Genomic DNA, 17786 nt, shown 5'->3' with positions numbered 1-17786 from the left:
GCTGGTTTTGATCCGTTTCTTTTGGGTGATAATTGATTCAGCTATATGTCTTAAGAATTATAATTATAACAAAAAGCAAAATTTGCCACCTGACAATCAAACAATGCCGTTGTGATTCAAATCCTCGAGTAGATAATTCAAAACAACTCAATGTTCTTGGTGTCGGTGTATAAGAAGTCGTCTGATTCATCCTCGTATGTGTTGAGGACCCTTTCCACGCTATTGGGTGGAGCTTCGGGTTCCTCAAAAGGTGCCAAACCTTTGGATCCACCAGGTAATAAATCGGATTGTAAGTCATCCCCTTGGATACGACCACGTGCCTCATCGAATTTCTTGGATATACATGACAGGATATCGGGAAGAGGTTTCAGGTCACTATCGGCGTGTCCGTTGTTTCTCTGGTCGGAAGGCGAGTCCGTGTCCATTTTATGTTTGGTTTTCTTCTGCTCACTGAGTTTCTTGAATGAGGCCAACTCGAGCTCAAAACTCACATCATCGTCACCTGGTTTTCGTCTTCTGGAATTGCCCTTAGGATGGCCAATCCGTTGATTGCTCTGGGCGAAGAAACATTTGACCTAGAATTGAAGGCGTCAAAACATAGATTGTATTTGATCCTTAATAAACAAATACCAAATACTAAAGGCAAATCATACCTTTGACTCGTCGATTCTGGAGTCTTTGGCTGACCTGACTCTCAACAAGTGAAGGAACAACCCACCCGGTGTTCTCCGGCGGGCTCCATTCTTTATCATCAGCCCTCCTTGGGCTTCGATTTGTTGTGTTTCTCTGAACAAGTCCAAGGCTATCTCTTTGCCCACAATATCAACTACGCCGATCATGAGTTCGGTTTTGGGCTCTGACAACTTGTGAGAGATTTCTTGGCCCAATTGAGCCACATTCTCGCTCTCCAGTACATCATCAGAGAGATCGGCGATGGTTCGAGGCACTCCTGGCTGTGGTATGGAGAGGTCCTCGTCCACTTCTGTTTCACAAGAGCCACGAGGTCGATGATGGGAGGGATGAGCTCTGAGACGCTCTTTTACACTGCGCTTTTTGCCGGCTCGAATGGCTCCATTCCGGCGAGAATCTGGGATAAAAAACAGCAAGCATCATGATCTTTCTTTCAAAAATAACTTTTAAAGTGATGGAAGCGTTCTTTTGGTATATCCTAAACATTTTTAGGTTTTATTAGTTTGTTGTGGGCTTTATAACTGTCATTGGGAATGTCATCCTCCATAGGAGAAACATCGTTAGAATAATGATGGCAGTAAAAGAATGAATGAATATTCCCAATCTTCTTTACCTCTATTATCAGCATCCATGTTGTTGGCCCCTGGGTGAAGTTCGTGATCTTCGTCGCGAGAATGAGCGCAATCGTTGGACGTCTTGAACTTCTGAGGATTGTCCCAGTAATCTTGAAGCTCCTCGTCTAATTGAGCTTGTTCTTTTTGGCGACCTTCTCGTTCGTGTAGCATCATGGAAATTTTCTGGGCCATAACGTAATCATAGGTCTCTGAGCCACGATCCGATTGCAGATCACGGAGATTTCTCCCCATAGCTATGTTATTAAGTTCGCTATTGAGCGATTCTTCTTGCAAAAGAGAACCCCAAATGTTATTGGCTTTTCCACCTCTCCGCGTGGGCAATCCCCTTTGCATGCGATCCTTTTGGAATTGCGTGACCATAACTTGGAAATCAGCCCCACCATGGTCTAAACAAGATTACCAATCGTATAAAATACTCCAATCTTTAAAAGAAATGAGAGTAACATACCGCCTTGATCCATGGACTCCTCTTGCGATGCTTCAGGACGTTGAGGCCGTCGGCGTTTTCGTTTGGGCCGAGGGGCATCGCGTCGAAAGGCACCGGACCCATTGCCGTCATTAGACGAGTCTTCATCCGAACTGGACGGGAACAAATCAGACTCGGACGAATCGATCGCCTAAAAATCAAGAATGTCGTATGGCTCCAAACACTATCAATGACCTTATGTACAATTTACAAAATGTTACAATGTACAACTGTTAGGATTCGACTCTGAGACTCATCGACGAAAAACAGACAAAGAGACAGAACACGAGCCTACTGTAACCAATCTATGGAAAAATTGGAACAGTTTCAGGTACTCAATTTCTAAACACAGCATTTATAAATTGTCTCGTCTGCCCCTCTGGTCTCTCTCGATGTCTCTCTCGAGACATTTGTAAAAATGCAGGCATTCGACATTCGCTAACAATCGCTTTCAATCTGAGTCGTCAGTACTCATTACTGAAAGCGCAAGTTCATTTTTTTTGATTGGTGGGTGCTCAAGTCGGAGGGATGAACATTTGAAGCTTTGTCTCTTTTCAGGTCTTCCCTAGGAACAAAATAGTCGGGAAATCTGCGGACTTTCATTGCTCTTTCGTGCCCTCCTTACTAATTGAGTGACCGCCGGGTTTATTTGCACCAATTAGTTGACGCTTGGTGCTTCAATAGTCAAGAATCCATCTATTATCATGGATCTAGGTTAGGTTACCTAAGTCAGGTCAAGCCAGACCAGACCTACCTGTGAATGCGGCGAAAGAGCGGGCGATTCCCCGGGCAAGTGGTCATTATCGCCGGCGTTCGCCATGGTCGAGGAATTGGTCGACGAGCGGGGCCGAGGACCGGCCAAGACCAGATTGTTAATGCTCATCAGTGCCGGATCGCCGCTCGAACCCTCACCTGTCTCACCCGGGGCCCCGTTGGTGGCGTGCGAAAGATGGGTCTCGCGTTGGGGGCGTGTCAGAGGCGTGTAACACAGGTCTTCGGGATCCGAGTCATCGGGCAATTCGCCTTCCTCCACTTCGTCCAAAATGGACGATGGGCCCACTGGTGAGTCCCGCGATTCATCCTGGTCCATCATGGTGACGGCAATGTCCATGAGGCGGGTGGGTGAGAGGAGGACGCGGGCTCAGGGTTCGGGCTTAGATCGGGGTCAGGGGGCTCAATCGGGTTCGTCTTTCAACTCTTGTCTGTCCCCAGGGATCAGTTGTCTCAGCTGAACAAACTTCGTTTCAGGGATGCCAATTGTAAATGCCAATTTTGGGTGATACCATAGAAAACCATAACTAGAATGCTTAAGTTCAACAGGAGCTGTGCCGCATGAGCATGTTTTCAGGTCAGCTGACGCTGGTGGAAATGGGACAAAGATATTTCGTTAAATCTCGCTTCAGGCAAGTTGAATTATTATCATAAAACGTTTGTTATTCCTGTTTAATCTTAATTTCTTTTGAATCTTACAAATATACAAGTAGAAAGAGTGGTAGAATAATAAAAAAACATGCTTTTTAGGGCATAATACACGTAACATGTCAAAAAAAGATTTGGATATTAGTAGAGCAAATCATGTACTCTATTGATTGCCCTTGTTTAGCAACGCATCTCAAAAATCTCGAAAGTGTAACAAAATGTATCCAAAATTGCAAAGCAATGATGAGGCATTCGGAATTTCGTTTCAATCTCCCAACAATGCCCTTGAATGTGGGCGACAAGATTGCACCTTTACGTAATCAAGGTAATTCCGACACCTCTGGAGGTCAAACTGAACCCAGACTTGTTCCTTGCCTTTCAGTTAAGTGTTTCCACCACATGGATGAAAACTTTAACTTGAGCTCCATTTTAACCCCTTCAAAATTTCGTTCTTAAAAATGTGATCGGGCAACTTACTCAAACCCGTTTTATGAAACCTGCTAGACAAGAGTAATTGCTTGACGAGGCGTTGTACTAGTGGTTTCTACTCTGAATTTGGACGAGCCGTCAACGATTCAAATTTGCACCATAGTTGTCCTAAGTAGCTTGACTACAAATGAAACATTTTTTTCCACCAGCCACAGCTGAGACGAAAACATGCAATCGCAGCGCCCTTGATCGATCTCTATAGGGGATGTCAAGTAAAGGAAATTCAAGGAAAAGTGTGGCCCGGCACCCTGATTTTGGGCATTTTGGGAAGAGAGAACCAAGACAAACATCACAGTCGACTCGCACAGTTCGCCCATTGAATTTTCAATAATCGAGTGATTTTGAGCAAGTTGTGTTACAAAACCCTACTAAATGAGCATGTTTGGTGTTAATCAGTAAACGCACTATCAAATGGGCTCAATACCACATTGTTAAGTGCCTAGACAAGCATGTAAAATGGAAAAAATGTCAAAATCCCATGCATGCACAGTGCTGTTTGGCTGGGCATGTTGTCTTTGATTTTACTCCATGGAATAACGTCAGTTGTCCATGAACGCGTTTACTTGACTAGCCCTATATGAAGTTATCCATGGTTGATCGGAGGGTCTGGCAATAGGGCATGTTAAGTAAAGGAAATTCAAGAAGAATGGAGTGCGGGAAATTCGGTAGCAAAAGTCACTCGTTAGTTGAAAATTCTATTGGATTCAAGAGCGAGTGCAAGTGCGAGTTGGCTGCAATTAGACTCTAGCTGCAATGTTAGTCGAAATTACCCCAGCCAAACAAAGCATCCAATGACAGGTTCTCAATGACCTAACCTGACGAAACTGGCATGCCTGACAACATCTTAGCTGAACGTTGATCAGCTTTATTCAGGGCGATCAGCTAACCCAAAGTCCAGAACTAGGCCGCTCAAGTCCCTCAAATTCAGAGTGACGGGTTCCATGCTCATCACGACAATGCCTGCTTTATGTATGTACACAAGCCATTTTGTAATGGTCTCCCAAGATACAGAGCCCTGAATATTCTCGTTTCTTGCGTACATCCGCCTTGGCCGAACAGCAGATTGAGCAGACATCGCTTTGGCGGGATGAGAGAAAGGGCCCTAGGGTTTAGGGTTCAAAATCATCCTCCTGACCCAACCGGTCAGCCTGAGCTGGACGGGAATCAAAACAGGCCCAACAACATTCCATGCCTGAGATGAGGCCTATCCTAGTCCAGAGCGTGTCTGGGGGCTGTCTTGGGTGTACCTCGTCTACCTCCTCTGTCGGCTGGCCTCGCCTTCTGGCCTTTCTGCGCGTCTGTCTGCGTGTGGCTTTGTTCCTGGTTGGATCTTCTTTGGATCCTTGGGCTGAATCCTAATCCAGTGTTTCATGGTCCAGGCCTGAATTGATCTGACCAACAACCATGACCCCCTGAGCCCATTAACGCACACCCACCCATTCATTTGCCGTCCTGCCATTTTGGTCGGGGTCATGTGGCGTCCCAGTGGGTCGATCTTAGCGCGTGCTCGGGTTACCTGTCCCTCCGCCCATGCGTGGGTGGGCCCCGGGGCACGGGTGGGCCGGACCCAATCGGCTCGCTCCTATTTGCCCAGTTCGTTTTGGTGGGTGTCCAATGAAAGCGCCTTGGATCAACAATACAAGGATGCCAAAGCGTGGCTCGAATGTACGTACCCTGCGATTACGCCACACGCCATACATAACATGAATGTGCTGAAGCGAGGGATCATTTTCATTTTCAATTTAAAGTCAAGAAGCTGCCCCCGGATGTGAATCCCAATGCCGTGTTTGCCAATTCCCAACTGGATCTGAAGGAAATTGATGTGTATGGATTCGATTACGATTACACATTGGCCTCGTATCGCACCACCGTGGAAAACTATATTCACGACGAAGCCAAGAAAGCCCTCGTCGAAACATTTAAGGTACTGTTTGTCCTATTGGTAAAGATGACTTACTCAGTGTTCATCTTTTTCATGGAAGAAATGAAACCATTTTAGCCAATCCTCTTCTCTTCCGTGCTCCTTCACTGTTCAATTGGCTTCCCTAAAATAATCATAGAAGTTGAATCAATCAATCGTTATTCGCCGAACAATATCAAATTGCTTGTAGCTCATCTTCTGTCCGACAATATGGCTATTATATAATTATTATATGATATAATAATCATATGGGCGATCAATTCTAAACGGAGATCTGGGAATGCTAAAACATATACGTTCAGTTGATTTGCCCCCCTTGCAAGAAGTAAAAGCTGGAGCTAATATGAAAAGTATGAAGAATTTTGAGGTCACGTTTACATTCTACAAAAGCGCGAACGAATGTCTTCAATTTTTGGCCCTCGATTTTAACATAGCTTGGCTCTATTTGGTCGGCTATTGATTGACCGGGTCTCATTTCAGTACCCGGAAGTGATCGGGGACTTGCAATATGAGCCTTCGGCCAGTATTCGCGGTCTTCACTATGACATTGAGAAAGGCCTGCTGCTCAAGATCGATTCCATCAATCAGATTCAGTTCGGCACAGTTTACCGGGGACGTGAGAAATTGGAAAACGAGGAAGTCCTGCAGATCTACAAGCGACGCCGTCTACCTCAGGACTACGTGGACGCTCACCTCAAACCCGGGGTAAGACTCACACTTGCACGACTCCCTCGTTTATCCGAATCCACCTTTGGCTCACCCATCTTGACCGGTTGATAAGTTTTTGTCCGATAGCAAGCTCGGAAGATGGTCCAGTTGGTCGATATCTTCGCCAAGCCCATGATCTGCCTACTCAGCAGCGTTATTCAATGGTTCCTGGATAATAAAGTCAAGTTCGTGCCCGAGAGTGTTTTCGTGGATGTGACGGTAAGACTTGAGCCTTCAAACTCTAAGGGACATGCCAACACCTAGACCATTTGCCATCTTAAAGGAGTTTTTTTTTTCGCCTAGGACAGTATAAATATCGCGCATCCCAAGTTCCATTTAAACGTTAGTAAGGATCCTGAGCGGTTTTTGGAAATCGATCCCCATTTGAAACCCTGGCTCACCTCCTTACGGGATAGTAATAAGGAGACTTTTCTCATCACGAACAGTCCGTTTACTTTGGTCAATGCCGGACTCATCTACATGTTCGGCGAGGACTGGCGACAATTCTTTGATGTCATCATTGTCAATGCGAAGAAGCCCAGTTTTTTCACCCATCGACTTCGACATTTCCGGCGATTTTTCCCGGAAGAGAAAATCTTGTCTTGGAAACAAGTCAGCCGACTTGAACGGGGACGCATCTACTCCAGGGTAACAAATCAACGCCTCAATAGCATTTTAGGAGTCTCACCGGTTTTGTAAAAGGAAAGCGCTTTTTAGGGCAACATCAATGAGCTCCAAGATCTGACTGGATGGGAAGGCGATCGCGTTCTATACTTTGGCGACCATCCTTACGCGGATTTGGCGGATCTGAGTCTCAACCATGGATGGCGAACTGGGGCAATTATTAAGGAAATTGAGGAGGAAGTAAGTGTGATGAATCTCGAACAATACAAATGGGGCATGAATTGGGCCACGGTGCTTCAAATCTTGATCGACGAGAATCAAGATCGCGCTTCTTCCGATGATCGGAAGATCATACAAGACTGGCAAGCTGAATTGGAAGACATCAGGTTAGAACCAAAAATTATGTCCGTGATGATTTCGAAACTTTTTCAACGTGATCAACAAATTACTAATTCTAGGCAAGAGTTGAAGTGCTTGAGCAATCCGAGCTTCGGTTCAATATTCCGCACTCACCAGAACTCAACGTACTTCTCGCGGCGTCTCTTCCGATTCGCGGATATCTACACATCCAAGATCACGAATCTCAAAAACTACTCCCCGACTCACGCTTTTTACCCAAGACGGGGTGCTCTACCTCATGAATTCCGAACCTGGTTCATGTAGTGCGACATCACCACACGTACATTCGGTCACCAGAAGGAAGGAATCGACTCAACTGGAAATCAACCCAGTCCAATTTTAGACCATATTGAAGCATAATCTGACGATGGATCAACTAGGTCAACGAGAGCGAATGTTTGATGATCAATAATAAAATACTTATCACCTAGGAAGCAACAAGAATCGCTTGGGCTTAAGTTGTATTTTTTTGGTTTGCTATGGGTTTCACTTCACTCTATTGCGTGAGGTACAAATTCGGCCTCGAGTTTTTTCCACACGGGGAAACAATTAATCTTGGCATCTAATTTGGTTGCCAATAAGAACAGTCCGGACATCTTCCTGTGTAAAGAGTACACTTCTGGTGGGGGCGGGCAAAGGCGGTTCTTTAACATCACTGGAACGAGGTCCTGCATCCGATGGGTGGTTTTCTGCTTGCCAAAGTCAAATTCGGCATTCTCTCGGAAACATTGTCCCAAAATCATGACCGACTCCACATGAGCGTCATTCATCACCTAGAATCAATAATTGATCAGCGGATTGGCTCACATCTCAATCAAGCATAATGATCCCCAACCTGAGCTTCATATCCTGTAAGAAAGCCGATGTTCCTGGAATATTCCAAGATTTGTTCAGGGTCCCCCTTGGCGGCACCTTCGATAATTTTGTAGTAATTATTGACGAAAAACGGCCGAAATTCACGAGTGGCTCCAAAGTCAAGCAAGCCAACCTGTAGAATTATGCAAATTGAAAGCCGTTTCTTAACATTTTTGACTCGTGGTTCATTTATAACCTCTTTCGTGTCCGGATTGAAGAGAAAATTGGCCCAGTTTGGATCGGTCTGCATGTAACAATGTATGAAGAGTTCGCGAAGAAGGAGCTCCAAGATCGAAAGGGCGATGAAATTCCTCGAGCTCTGACTCAAGCCTTCACATTGATCAATGGTTAAACCTATCGGTTGCCAAGGTGAAAGTAACTCTTTATCCAGGTCATAACATCATCAATATGGAGAGCTACCCTCAATCATTTCCGAAGTCAAGACTTGCTGGGTGGACAACTCATTGATTACTTCGGGGACGAGGTACTGAGGGGAGGACCGGAGGAGGCTTTTCATCTTCGTGGCACATTCGGCCTCGCGTTTGTAATCACATTCTTGAGCTAGCTCTACTTTCATGTGGTCAATGACAGAATCCAAGAAGAGGCCTGGAAAATATTTTAGATCAGAGACCCTCCTTGGAGTTCCTTTCCTTCTTTACCTTCGGGCAGGATCTTGGCCATGTTGAGAACTCCCAAAAGGTTGCTGATATCACTTTCAATGCCTTGAGCCACACCCGGATACTGGATTTTCACCGCAACTTCACGATTGGACTCGGCTAACTTCGCCGCATGAACTTGGCCAATGGAGGCGGCGGCAAACGGTTCCGATTCGAAATGAGAAAAGTGATCGCGCCAATTGGGACCAATTTCCGAACTCATCACTCGCTATCAGCAATTACACGTACATAGAAATGATTAGTTCGATGCAATGAAGGTTGGATCTCACCTCCATTTGCCAGACCGGCATAAAGTCGGCAGATTCCCGAACGCGTTTGAATATCTCAGCCAATTGCGGATTCATGAGCGCTTCATCCTGAATGGAAAGCATTTGACCGATTTTCAGGGCCGCTCCTCGAACTCGGCACAAAGTCCTAACGATTCGTTCGGCATTGGCATCGGAGAGCATGACTGACCCTTGGGCTAGTAGCAGAACCAAACATTGCTCAACGATCTTGTTGCATGATGAAGACAAAAATGGGTTCACTTACCCTCCGATAGTCCCACCAACCTCTTCGAAGCCTCAGAGAGGGTACCTAATCCCAATCCTAGCCCCAAACTGCCGAAAGACGCCACCCGACCCAAACGGGTGGACGGTACCTGTCGCTCCGATGACGATCGAGAGAGCTGACGATAACGAGATTTCCACCACATTACAACCATTGAACATTCGACGAAAGATCGGAATCTGCTACCTTTTTCCTTTGACCCCAAGCAGTGGGTAAGGTTTCGTCCTCATTTTCGGGGGATATCTCGTTGAGTGCGGGACTGACCTCAGGCTCCTCAGGTGCTTTGATCGGGTGTTTGGGTCGGTAGACCATCTTTTTTAAAGCCTGTTCGTCCATCAAATCAAGGTCGAGTAAATCTAAGGCTGAAAGGTGAGGGTTGACCTCGTACTCAGGCGTGTGGGCAACGGATAAAGGACGCTTGGGTTTGGGAGGAGAATCGGTTGTCGACGATGTTTGAGAGGGCATCAAAACCGAGGAGGCCATGGCTTGAGTCAGTACGAGAAGGTTCTCCCCGATTAACGCCAAGTGATCGCCTGATAAGCCTATTGAGAATGACAGCCCTTTTGAATCATAGACACTATATCCATTATGCCAGTCTAGTCTAAACACCGGGCTAAATCTTATCAATAAAAATCAACATTTGATTTTAAAGGTGGGAAGTATGGTTTTTGAGTGCATGGTAGAGGAATAGAATGATTGGAATTTTCGACCACGCCAGCGAAGTTAAAGTGACATCTTTGAATATCCAATCTATGTTATACCTTTTTCAAATCATCCAAATTTTTACAGGCTCAGTTGAAAGAAAGTTTAGTGTATCAATCTAACCAATGGAACATGGACGGGGAAGAAGATGGTAGTGTTCATCGAGAATCGAGCCAAGTTAGCATTGCGTTTTCCTTCAAATAGGAGGACGGACCCGAATGTCACTCGTTCCAACAACTCAAAGTGAAAGCAAAATGATTGAGCTAATCCACCTCTGTTCAAACAATTACCACCAAGAGGGCTGGCTACTTGAGAGTCAATGCCAACATTGGAGCTAAAAGTGGCCCCTTTCATACAGCATGGATAACCGAATGTCAACATTATTTCAACCTAGTTTACCCGGCGCTTTTTTCAAAGAAGGTCCCCGTAGACGATTTGGGTTGTCTCGAGTTTCCTTTTTCGGCTGGGGGATGAGGTCGATCGCCAGTTTCGGCAGAGGTCGGGCCGCGGAAGACACTTGGTCCAGCACTTGTTGTTGACTGACAGTCCAGACCTGGGCCAGACCTCGGAACACGAGAATGACATCTTGCACACGCCTGCGGTCCACACCCATACGGTGAACTTGCGACGTCATGCTCGATCATGCAGTCCAAATTTGAAATTAAACCCGCTAGGAGTAAGCCAGCCATCCATGTACCCACAGTATTTATTCATCGAAGAGTACCTATCGTACAGCATAAAATACCAGACGTCTGTCAGCTCAAGTCAGATTGCGGCTGGATGAAGCCGAGGACCAATCCATTCAATAACAACCATAGTAATTCAATGGTAGTGAAGACTAAGTAAAAATAGTAATAATACTCCTGTGTGTATCGTGTGGGGCATGTGTGAACGTTTTAAAGCCCAAGAATGCAGTGTTTCATTGACATCCAACGATCTGCTCAATGCGTTCGGCGTCCGATGACCAAGTCAAAACAAACCAAACAAACGCACACGTTGACGGGGATAAATGAGTTATTTTGGGTCATTCAAGGATGGAATGACAGAATTACCCTCATTACTATCACTTGATCACTACTTAGGTGGTCCCAATATCAGTCAAAAATCAATCTGCCTACTTGTACCCCTAAGACTATATATTAATACTATAGTTATTCTCTTCTTTCCTCGTTTTTGAGCCACCCTGATCCCTGATTTCCACTGTGCGTTGTTTTCCTCCCAACCCACTATTCATACTCACCAATCTAACGCCCGACAGTCTGGCCAGTCTGATCCCCTAATACCTATTGGCCTCTATCACACAACCAATGAGTGAAAATCCCTTCATCCGGCTAAATCAACGAGTTTGTGTATGCCCAATGTCTTAATACAGCCCCCAACAATATCGCAGAGCCCCGAGTATTTCAGTCTCTTTTTTCATACCAACAAAAATCGGTCACCTTTCCGAAAAGGGTAGTCGAATTATGCAGCGCTAATCTTCTCACTCAGTTATCGGGAGACGCCGACTCTTCAGAACAACATTGACCCACAACAGATTAGAATCCGCCCCGGAAACCGTATCATTCCTCGGCGGGCGTGTTGTTGTCCTGGAGTTGGCGACTCGGTTGAGACTTCGGAGACTCTACCTACCCACTTACCGCGTATCCAGCGAGCTCAAGCCCGTGCGTGGATTGGCCATGGCGCACGAGCTCAGCTCCTACCGGGATCAGCATTTCAAGGTGCGTGTTCGACTGTAGACGACTCGTCCTGCCAGCCACGTTCTGGACACCCGAGGACGACTGGACGTGAGGGATCAAGCGCGGGGGCTAATCTGTTTCTTGTGATTTTCAGGGTTCTCGTACGGAACAGGAACGCCTCTTAGCCCAAAGTTGCACGTTGTATGTGGGCAATATGTCGTTCTACACCACGGAGGAGCAGTTGTACGAGCTCTTTGGCAAATGCGGCGACGTCAAGCGGATCGTGATGGGCCTGGACAAGTTCAAACGCACGCCCTGTGGTTTCTGTTTCATCGAGTTCTACAATCGCCAGGACGGCGAGCACGCCATGGCTTACATCAACAGCACCCGACTAGATGACCGCATCATTCGGACGGATTGGGACGCCGGATTCGTCGAGGGCCGACAGTATGGGCGGGGCAAAAACGGAGGACAGGTAAGATCTCACCCGCCCCACGCCTTTTTGGGTGGAGGACATGGGCTAGGCCATGATCTGATTATTGACCGGACCAAGATGATACCCTTGTTTAACCCCTCTTGAACCATGTAGTCGTTTTCATTGAGCGGAGGTAGCGCCCTCTGCTTCGTCTAGGTGCGGACAGACAACCGTAGAAACGAGAAAATGCGCTCTAAGATGCCAGAACTTATCAAGAGATTATTACATGAACAATTCATTGCTTAAGTATTATGACACGACTAATAAGCCACTAACTGTTCCGGGAGACCTTTCGAATCCATTACGGATAAAGTTCCGAACAATTATGACATTTGAAAAATTAGTATACGGAGTTTTGTAAATTGTTTGATTGATAACGCGCCCGAACTTTCATCACATCATCGTTTCCAACCAAATAGTACTAGTAAAAGCAAAGATTTACAAGATTTTGGTGTCTAACTTTAAAAACATCAGTTTTTATAAACTTATCAGTGGCTTTTGTTGCTCAATTTCATGGACGTAGATGATAATGAAAAGTCGCTGTTATGTTGCAAGTGTACAATATGTACCTCTCTGTCAATCCCTATTTGGATGTCAAAAGTGCTTGTTATTTTAACCTTATAGCATTTGCATGGCGTCTCAGAAGAGTGGGTGGTGTATTTATGATTTTAGAATAGATCAGCAATATGTTGTTGAGCGAAAAATACCTGGTTAAAGTCAAGCATCTGAGAGCGTATTCTTGTGTTCTTCCGTTTGTTTGTCCACAACGAGAGGAGGGAGAGGAGAATGGAAAAGGCTTGAGCGCCCTCAGCCTCCGCAAGGTGAAGACCCAGAGTCTAGAATCTCTCAAAGCGGAGTAAATAATTCTGGTATTTGAACCTTGACTTACTTCATAAAAAGCCCTACACCGCTAATGAAGTGGAATAGATCCCAAATTGTATGTGGTTTGGCACAAGTGTTAAAACGACCATTGCTTATCCTTGTTTTAGGTGGGTTTTGATTACACCAGACATGAATTGTGCTCAAAGGTTTCTAGAATCGTGCTTGATAGCCAGCCAGTCATGATCGTGGATGTGAAATTACATAATCTGCATTGTTCATGAATGGATTGTTCTAACCATTACTTTAAAAAGACGTGTCCTACATTTTCTTACATGAAGACTGGTTTTTGTTGGGTTTTAATTTAACTCTCATCAACGCAAACTAAACCCCAATCCTTTTCTTCATGGCTCCTCGCTGTTCAAACATGGTACATTTCCAGGATCGAATCCTTTGGAGTCAAAACTTTACAATGGCAGTCAATTGATTCAAGTTCAGATTTCCAAAAGTCGCCAGCGCCAGCGCTTTAAAATTGTTTGTCTTTTCATGCCTTCGTTTTTGCAGAGAAGCTTTGGTTAGCCCTCGCTTTTCGCTTTCATACTCAATATTATGAAAATGCGGTCTAATAACCAAAGGTGTTTTGACCTTATTAACTTACTTCAAGCCTCATTTTTTAACATCATAGCTAAGAACGCTATGTTTGTGTAATAAATAATTGTGCTTCACATACCAACTTTTATCCCTTACTTTTTGGCACCTCGAGTATTATCCGCCGTTTCGTTGGTCAAAAACGATTTGCTTCTTGAGAAAGAGTCTGATAAAGCTTAGCAAAATTGAAGTTTTTAAGTTTTGTCAGCAATGGCTCGAGAAACTTTACCATGACGTTACTGAGCTTTAAGTACGTTTTCTCATGTTTCCAGTTTGTTCGTACCTAGACGAGTCAGAGAGCCATGCCAAAAAAAGGGACACTTTATCCCAGCTATCCTTCTAACACCATAGCTGGCTGGCCTTGTCATTGTGACAGTTGTTATCTTACTTTGATTTTGAAATCTTTCTATTTTTAGAAGCTAGTTTATAACAGAATATCTTGGCTAGGTTATATCTTTGAGCATTTGAGGGCAGTCAAAATCGTATATTTATTTAGTATTGCTGTGCGATGTGTCTAAGAGGTGAGCCATCACATCATCTATTTCCAAAGTCCGATAAGCAGTGTCACATTCGGTATCAGATTGGTTCGTTGTCTGTGGATGTGATTAAGGTCTAAAACTTTGTTGTGGGAAAGGTCGGAGAGAGGTTGGGGAGCATTTTCGAACCGAGGAATATTCTCACGCTAGATAACTGCGCCAACCAGTATGTCACCTCCCTATAACTTTGCTTTTTTTTGCATGAAGTTGATAAAAATGAGTCTCCAAGAAAGTCGATATGATCCAAACACCTTTGATTATCTGATTTGTGTTTGTATTCTTATTCAGGTGAGGGACGAATATCGGACAGATTTCGATTCTGGACGGGGTGGATACGGTCAAATTATGCAACAAAAGCTCCAGTTGGGCGACTTCTTGACGTAAGGACGCGCTGAATGACCAACCTCTGCGTCACCTCAAACGTGTTAATACTGTTTCCATATGGAACCTTTTCCCAATACAAATCATATCCCATGTCATGAAATGAAATTACGCAATGGATTTTATTTCCCTTGGGCAAAGAACTCGCGCTGACATACAAATCGAACACATTGCAGCAGTTCGGACCGCTCCTCGCGGATTTCTTTGGTCAGCAGATTTTGCAAAAGGGTAGAAGGGCGTTTGGGCGCGGAAGATCGCGCCAGTTTAGGAAAGAGAACCTGGGCCAAATTCGCGGGTTTGTTCACTCGCTGAACCCGAGGTAAGTGTGTCATATTGGGTATCTTCTTGGGTGGATTCATGGCCCGCGCCTCTTCTACGGAGTTGGGCGCTTCATCGGCAGGATTGGCTCCTGCATCAGAAGCCAGGATGCGCTTTTCAATGGGTTCTTCGGTGGGAGGTTCATCGTCAAGTTCTTCATGATCTGAGACCCGCATGGGACTACCTATAGTGCGGCTGATGTTCTCATTGGCCTCCATCACTTTCAAGGTGGCATTAGATAACTGCCTCAGACTAGCCGTGCCCCGAAACATAGGTACGCCCGAGCACCAATTCTCGTCATCGCTGTCATCCGATTGGGCCAACCTCAGCGTGGTCTTTTGGACGCGAATGCGTTGTTCGGGTTTGCACCTCTGGGCGCCAGCTTTTTTAGAGGCTTGACGCCGCTGGCGCTTATTTTTAAGACCCAGTCTGGGCTGACTTGCATTCGAAGGATTCCCGCCCTCGCGTTCCTCAATCAGTGCGATTTCTCGTCGCCGAGCTTCCATATCGCGTCGGCGTTTCTGGACCCATTCATTAATCAGCGATTGTTCAGCTTTGAATCGCTCATTGCGTTCTTCGACTCGACGAAGGGCTTCGACCTTCTTAGCCGCTTCCAGCTGCGTGCGGGCGTGCGTGGGCCAAGCTCGCTTCCGCTCTGCGCGCCAGGCCTCCACCTCGGCTGGACCCTTCCCGCGACTCATGCGGGCGTATAACCCACTGGCGTGCAGATCCACGATGTGCGTCTCCAATTGCTAGATAATGCAGAAACCATTCAATATTGTACTACGAACTGGCCATATAGCATGATCATTCGCGACTATTCACCTCTGGACCCGCGGTAAAGGTGCAACCTTCCAAACCGCAAGTTTCATGATCTTGTTCGTGTTGGCTCAATGCTTGAGCCGTGTCGAAGGTGAGCTCGCACATCTCACAGTATTGAGGCATGCGTCCGGCTTCCAAGGCCAATCGGGGCAACCAAAACTCTTCCTGGAAAATAAATGAGGCCTGAGACTACCGATTGGCCGGCATGTGGGCTTATGAATTTGATCCGCACCTCATCCGGATGGGCCGCGAAAAAGGCCATTCGGTTGTGCTCCTCGATGGATTGGACCTTGTCGCGTTGCAGGTGGTATTGGTCCATGTCGGCGGCCTGGCGACTTTGCTTGGCTTTGACTAAAAGTGAATCGAGTTGCCGCATTTGCGATTGTAGTCCCAGGTCGATCCAAGGTTTGGCCAAAGTTGTCTCCTGTTCAGAAGGATGAGATCCTGTTTAAACATTGGCCAACCCAATCATTGGGGAAGGTTTCGGGCGGGCTCGCTCAAACTTTGACCGCCAACTGCTTTTCGTCGGAGAAGAATGATGTCGTCCGGTACAGTCATGCGAGTCTTTGGTCCATATCATGCCCGTGGCATCAAATTGGAGCTCATTCACCCTTACTCACCCGTGGCTTTTCGGGCCCCATCCTGCCCCCTCGCCCTCGTCCCCGCCCCCCTGGTCGTCCTCGCCCTCGTCCCCGATGGCCCCGAGGGCCTCGCGATCCGGATGACGTGACCCGCTGACTTCCGGCACCAGCCGGGTTAGCCGGATTGGCCGGGTGGCCCGATTGGCTTCCAGATGAGCCTGCATCCCCCGTGTCACTTTGACGTCGGGCTTGGCGTTGTTGCCAACGGGCTTGTTGTCGCCACATGAACCGGATGGATGACCGCAACCCAATGGGTCGCAATGCACGGCGAGGATTGAACACGTAATCGGGTACGGGTCGGACTACGAAGACCGGTAATCAGGTCTTTGGGTGTGCCCGAAATGAACAACAAACTAAGGTTGCGTGATTTTTTCAATTAGCTTGCGCAAAGACCCATTCTACGTCATTCATAGCACAAATGCCAAGAGGGAAAATGCGAGCCGTTTGAATACATAACGGCAAAGCTCCGGATTGGCCGCCCTATTCAGATTGGATAAACGTTATTCTCCACCGATTAGTTGGCGGTGCTCATTTTTTAATTTGTGGCAGATTGTTAAAAGGTTTAGACAGAGACTTTAACGGTTATTAATATCGTGTTAGGTTAGGTTGGGTTAGGTTAGGTAAGGTTAGATTAGGTCAGGTTAAGATTTAAAAAAGTAGCACCGCCAACTAATCGGTGGAGAATAACGTTTACCTTCAGATTGGGATGGACATCAGCCACCCGTCATCGGATTGATACCCATCCTTGGACCAGATTGGGTTGTTTCCAATTACGGATGATTGGTATGAAATTGATTAGAGGTGATTGATATGAATCTAGTGACTGGTGGTACTTATCTCACGGAAAAAGAATGTTTCTTGGCGATACTAACAATTATAATTGTGTGGAAAAAAACTTGTTCAAATCCTAAAGATACATTTTTGCTCAATTGAGTTTGTCAGTTTGGTGGCCCCTTCGAAGTCTCAGGGTTCAAAATTACATTAATCATAAACACAACTGCATTAGTTTTAACTCCAAAGTTTTTCTTTAGACTTTTGTACTTTTCAATTTTTTTTTCTTAAAGTATAATTTTCAAAATATTGCCTGAACATACTCTGTCAAAGAGCGCCAAATATAATTGTATGGTGAATCTGAAATCCTTTATGACCACCATGAATAATATACTTTTCTTGAAAAAGTAGCATTGTTCTAGCATTTTCGATTTCCAATTAGCATTTGTTTAGCATCGATTTTGCATAAGCTAGCATTGGTGACTGAAAAAAGCCTGGCCAGCCTGAGGACGGGCTACCTCAACTACAACTGCCTCTTTTGCTGACTTCCCCAAACAGAAAACGG

At 45.8% G+C, this 17786-nt stretch overlaps 5 protein-coding genes across 5 annotated transcripts; 2 read left to right on the top strand and 3 right to left on the bottom strand.

Annotated features, from left to right (window-relative positions):
• Positions 1-44: 44 nt before the first annotated feature.
• Positions 45-3029, bottom strand: LOC131878907 (phosphorylated adapter RNA export protein-like). The gene is made up of 5 exons (XM_059225055.1): positions 2546-3029; positions 1774-1942; positions 1304-1711; positions 654-1087; positions 45-575 (listed from the first exon to the last, which is right to left on the bottom strand). The coding sequence occupies exons 1-5, from the start codon at positions 2900-2902 to the stop codon at positions 138-140; spliced, it is 1806 nt and encodes a 601-aa protein (XP_059081038.1). The 5' UTR covers positions 2903-3029; the 3' UTR covers positions 45-137.
• A 1823-nt stretch (positions 3030-4852) lies between these two features.
• On the top strand, positions 4853-7807 carry LOC131878910 (5'-nucleotidase domain-containing protein 3-like). Its single transcript, XM_059225058.1, has 7 exons — positions 4853-5364; positions 5448-5623; positions 6101-6325; positions 6416-6547; positions 6632-6976; positions 7046-7338; positions 7411-7807. Exons 1-7 carry the CDS (start codon positions 5172-5174, stop codon positions 7613-7615), a joined length of 1569 nt encoding a protein of 522 aa, XP_059081041.1. The 5' UTR covers positions 4853-5171; the 3' UTR covers positions 7616-7807.
• LOC131878906 (atypical kinase COQ8B, mitochondrial-like) lies at positions 7795-10866 on the bottom strand. The gene is made up of 9 exons (XM_059225054.1): positions 10534-10866; positions 9619-9974; positions 9415-9550; positions 9153-9346; positions 8866-9091; positions 8627-8812; positions 8403-8560; positions 8187-8339; positions 7795-8124 (listed from the first exon to the last, which is right to left on the bottom strand). Exons 1-9 carry the CDS (start codon positions 10766-10768, stop codon positions 7843-7845), a joined length of 1926 nt encoding a protein of 641 aa, XP_059081037.1. The 5' UTR covers positions 10769-10866; the 3' UTR covers positions 7795-7842.
• Positions 10867-11616: 750 nt separating this feature from the next.
• LOC131878922 (nuclear cap-binding protein subunit 2-like) lies at positions 11617-14777 on the top strand. Its single transcript, XM_059225075.1, has 3 exons — positions 11617-11852; positions 11965-12285; positions 14577-14777. The coding sequence occupies exons 1-3, from the start codon at positions 11811-11813 to the stop codon at positions 14670-14672; spliced, it is 459 nt and encodes a 152-aa protein (XP_059081058.1). The 5' UTR covers positions 11617-11810; the 3' UTR covers positions 14673-14777.
• LOC131878912 (FMR1-interacting protein NUFIP1-like) lies at positions 14773-16802 on the bottom strand. Its single transcript, XM_059225062.1, has 4 exons — positions 16430-16802; positions 16042-16233; positions 15813-15974; positions 14773-15739 (listed from the first exon to the last, which is right to left on the bottom strand). The coding sequence occupies exons 1-4, from the start codon at positions 16673-16675 to the stop codon at positions 14792-14794; spliced, it is 1548 nt and encodes a 515-aa protein (XP_059081045.1). The 5' UTR covers positions 16676-16802; the 3' UTR covers positions 14773-14791.
• Between the last annotated feature and the right edge of the window lie 984 nt (positions 16803-17786).

Source organism: Tigriopus californicus, chromosome 4 (genome assembly GCF_007210705.1).
Source record: "Tigriopus californicus strain San Diego chromosome 4, Tcal_SD_v2.1, whole genome shotgun sequence".
Lineage (NCBI taxonomy): Eukaryota > Metazoa > Arthropoda > Copepoda > Harpacticoida > Harpacticidae > Tigriopus > Tigriopus californicus.
This window is presented reverse-complemented; position numbering and strand designations above follow the sequence as displayed.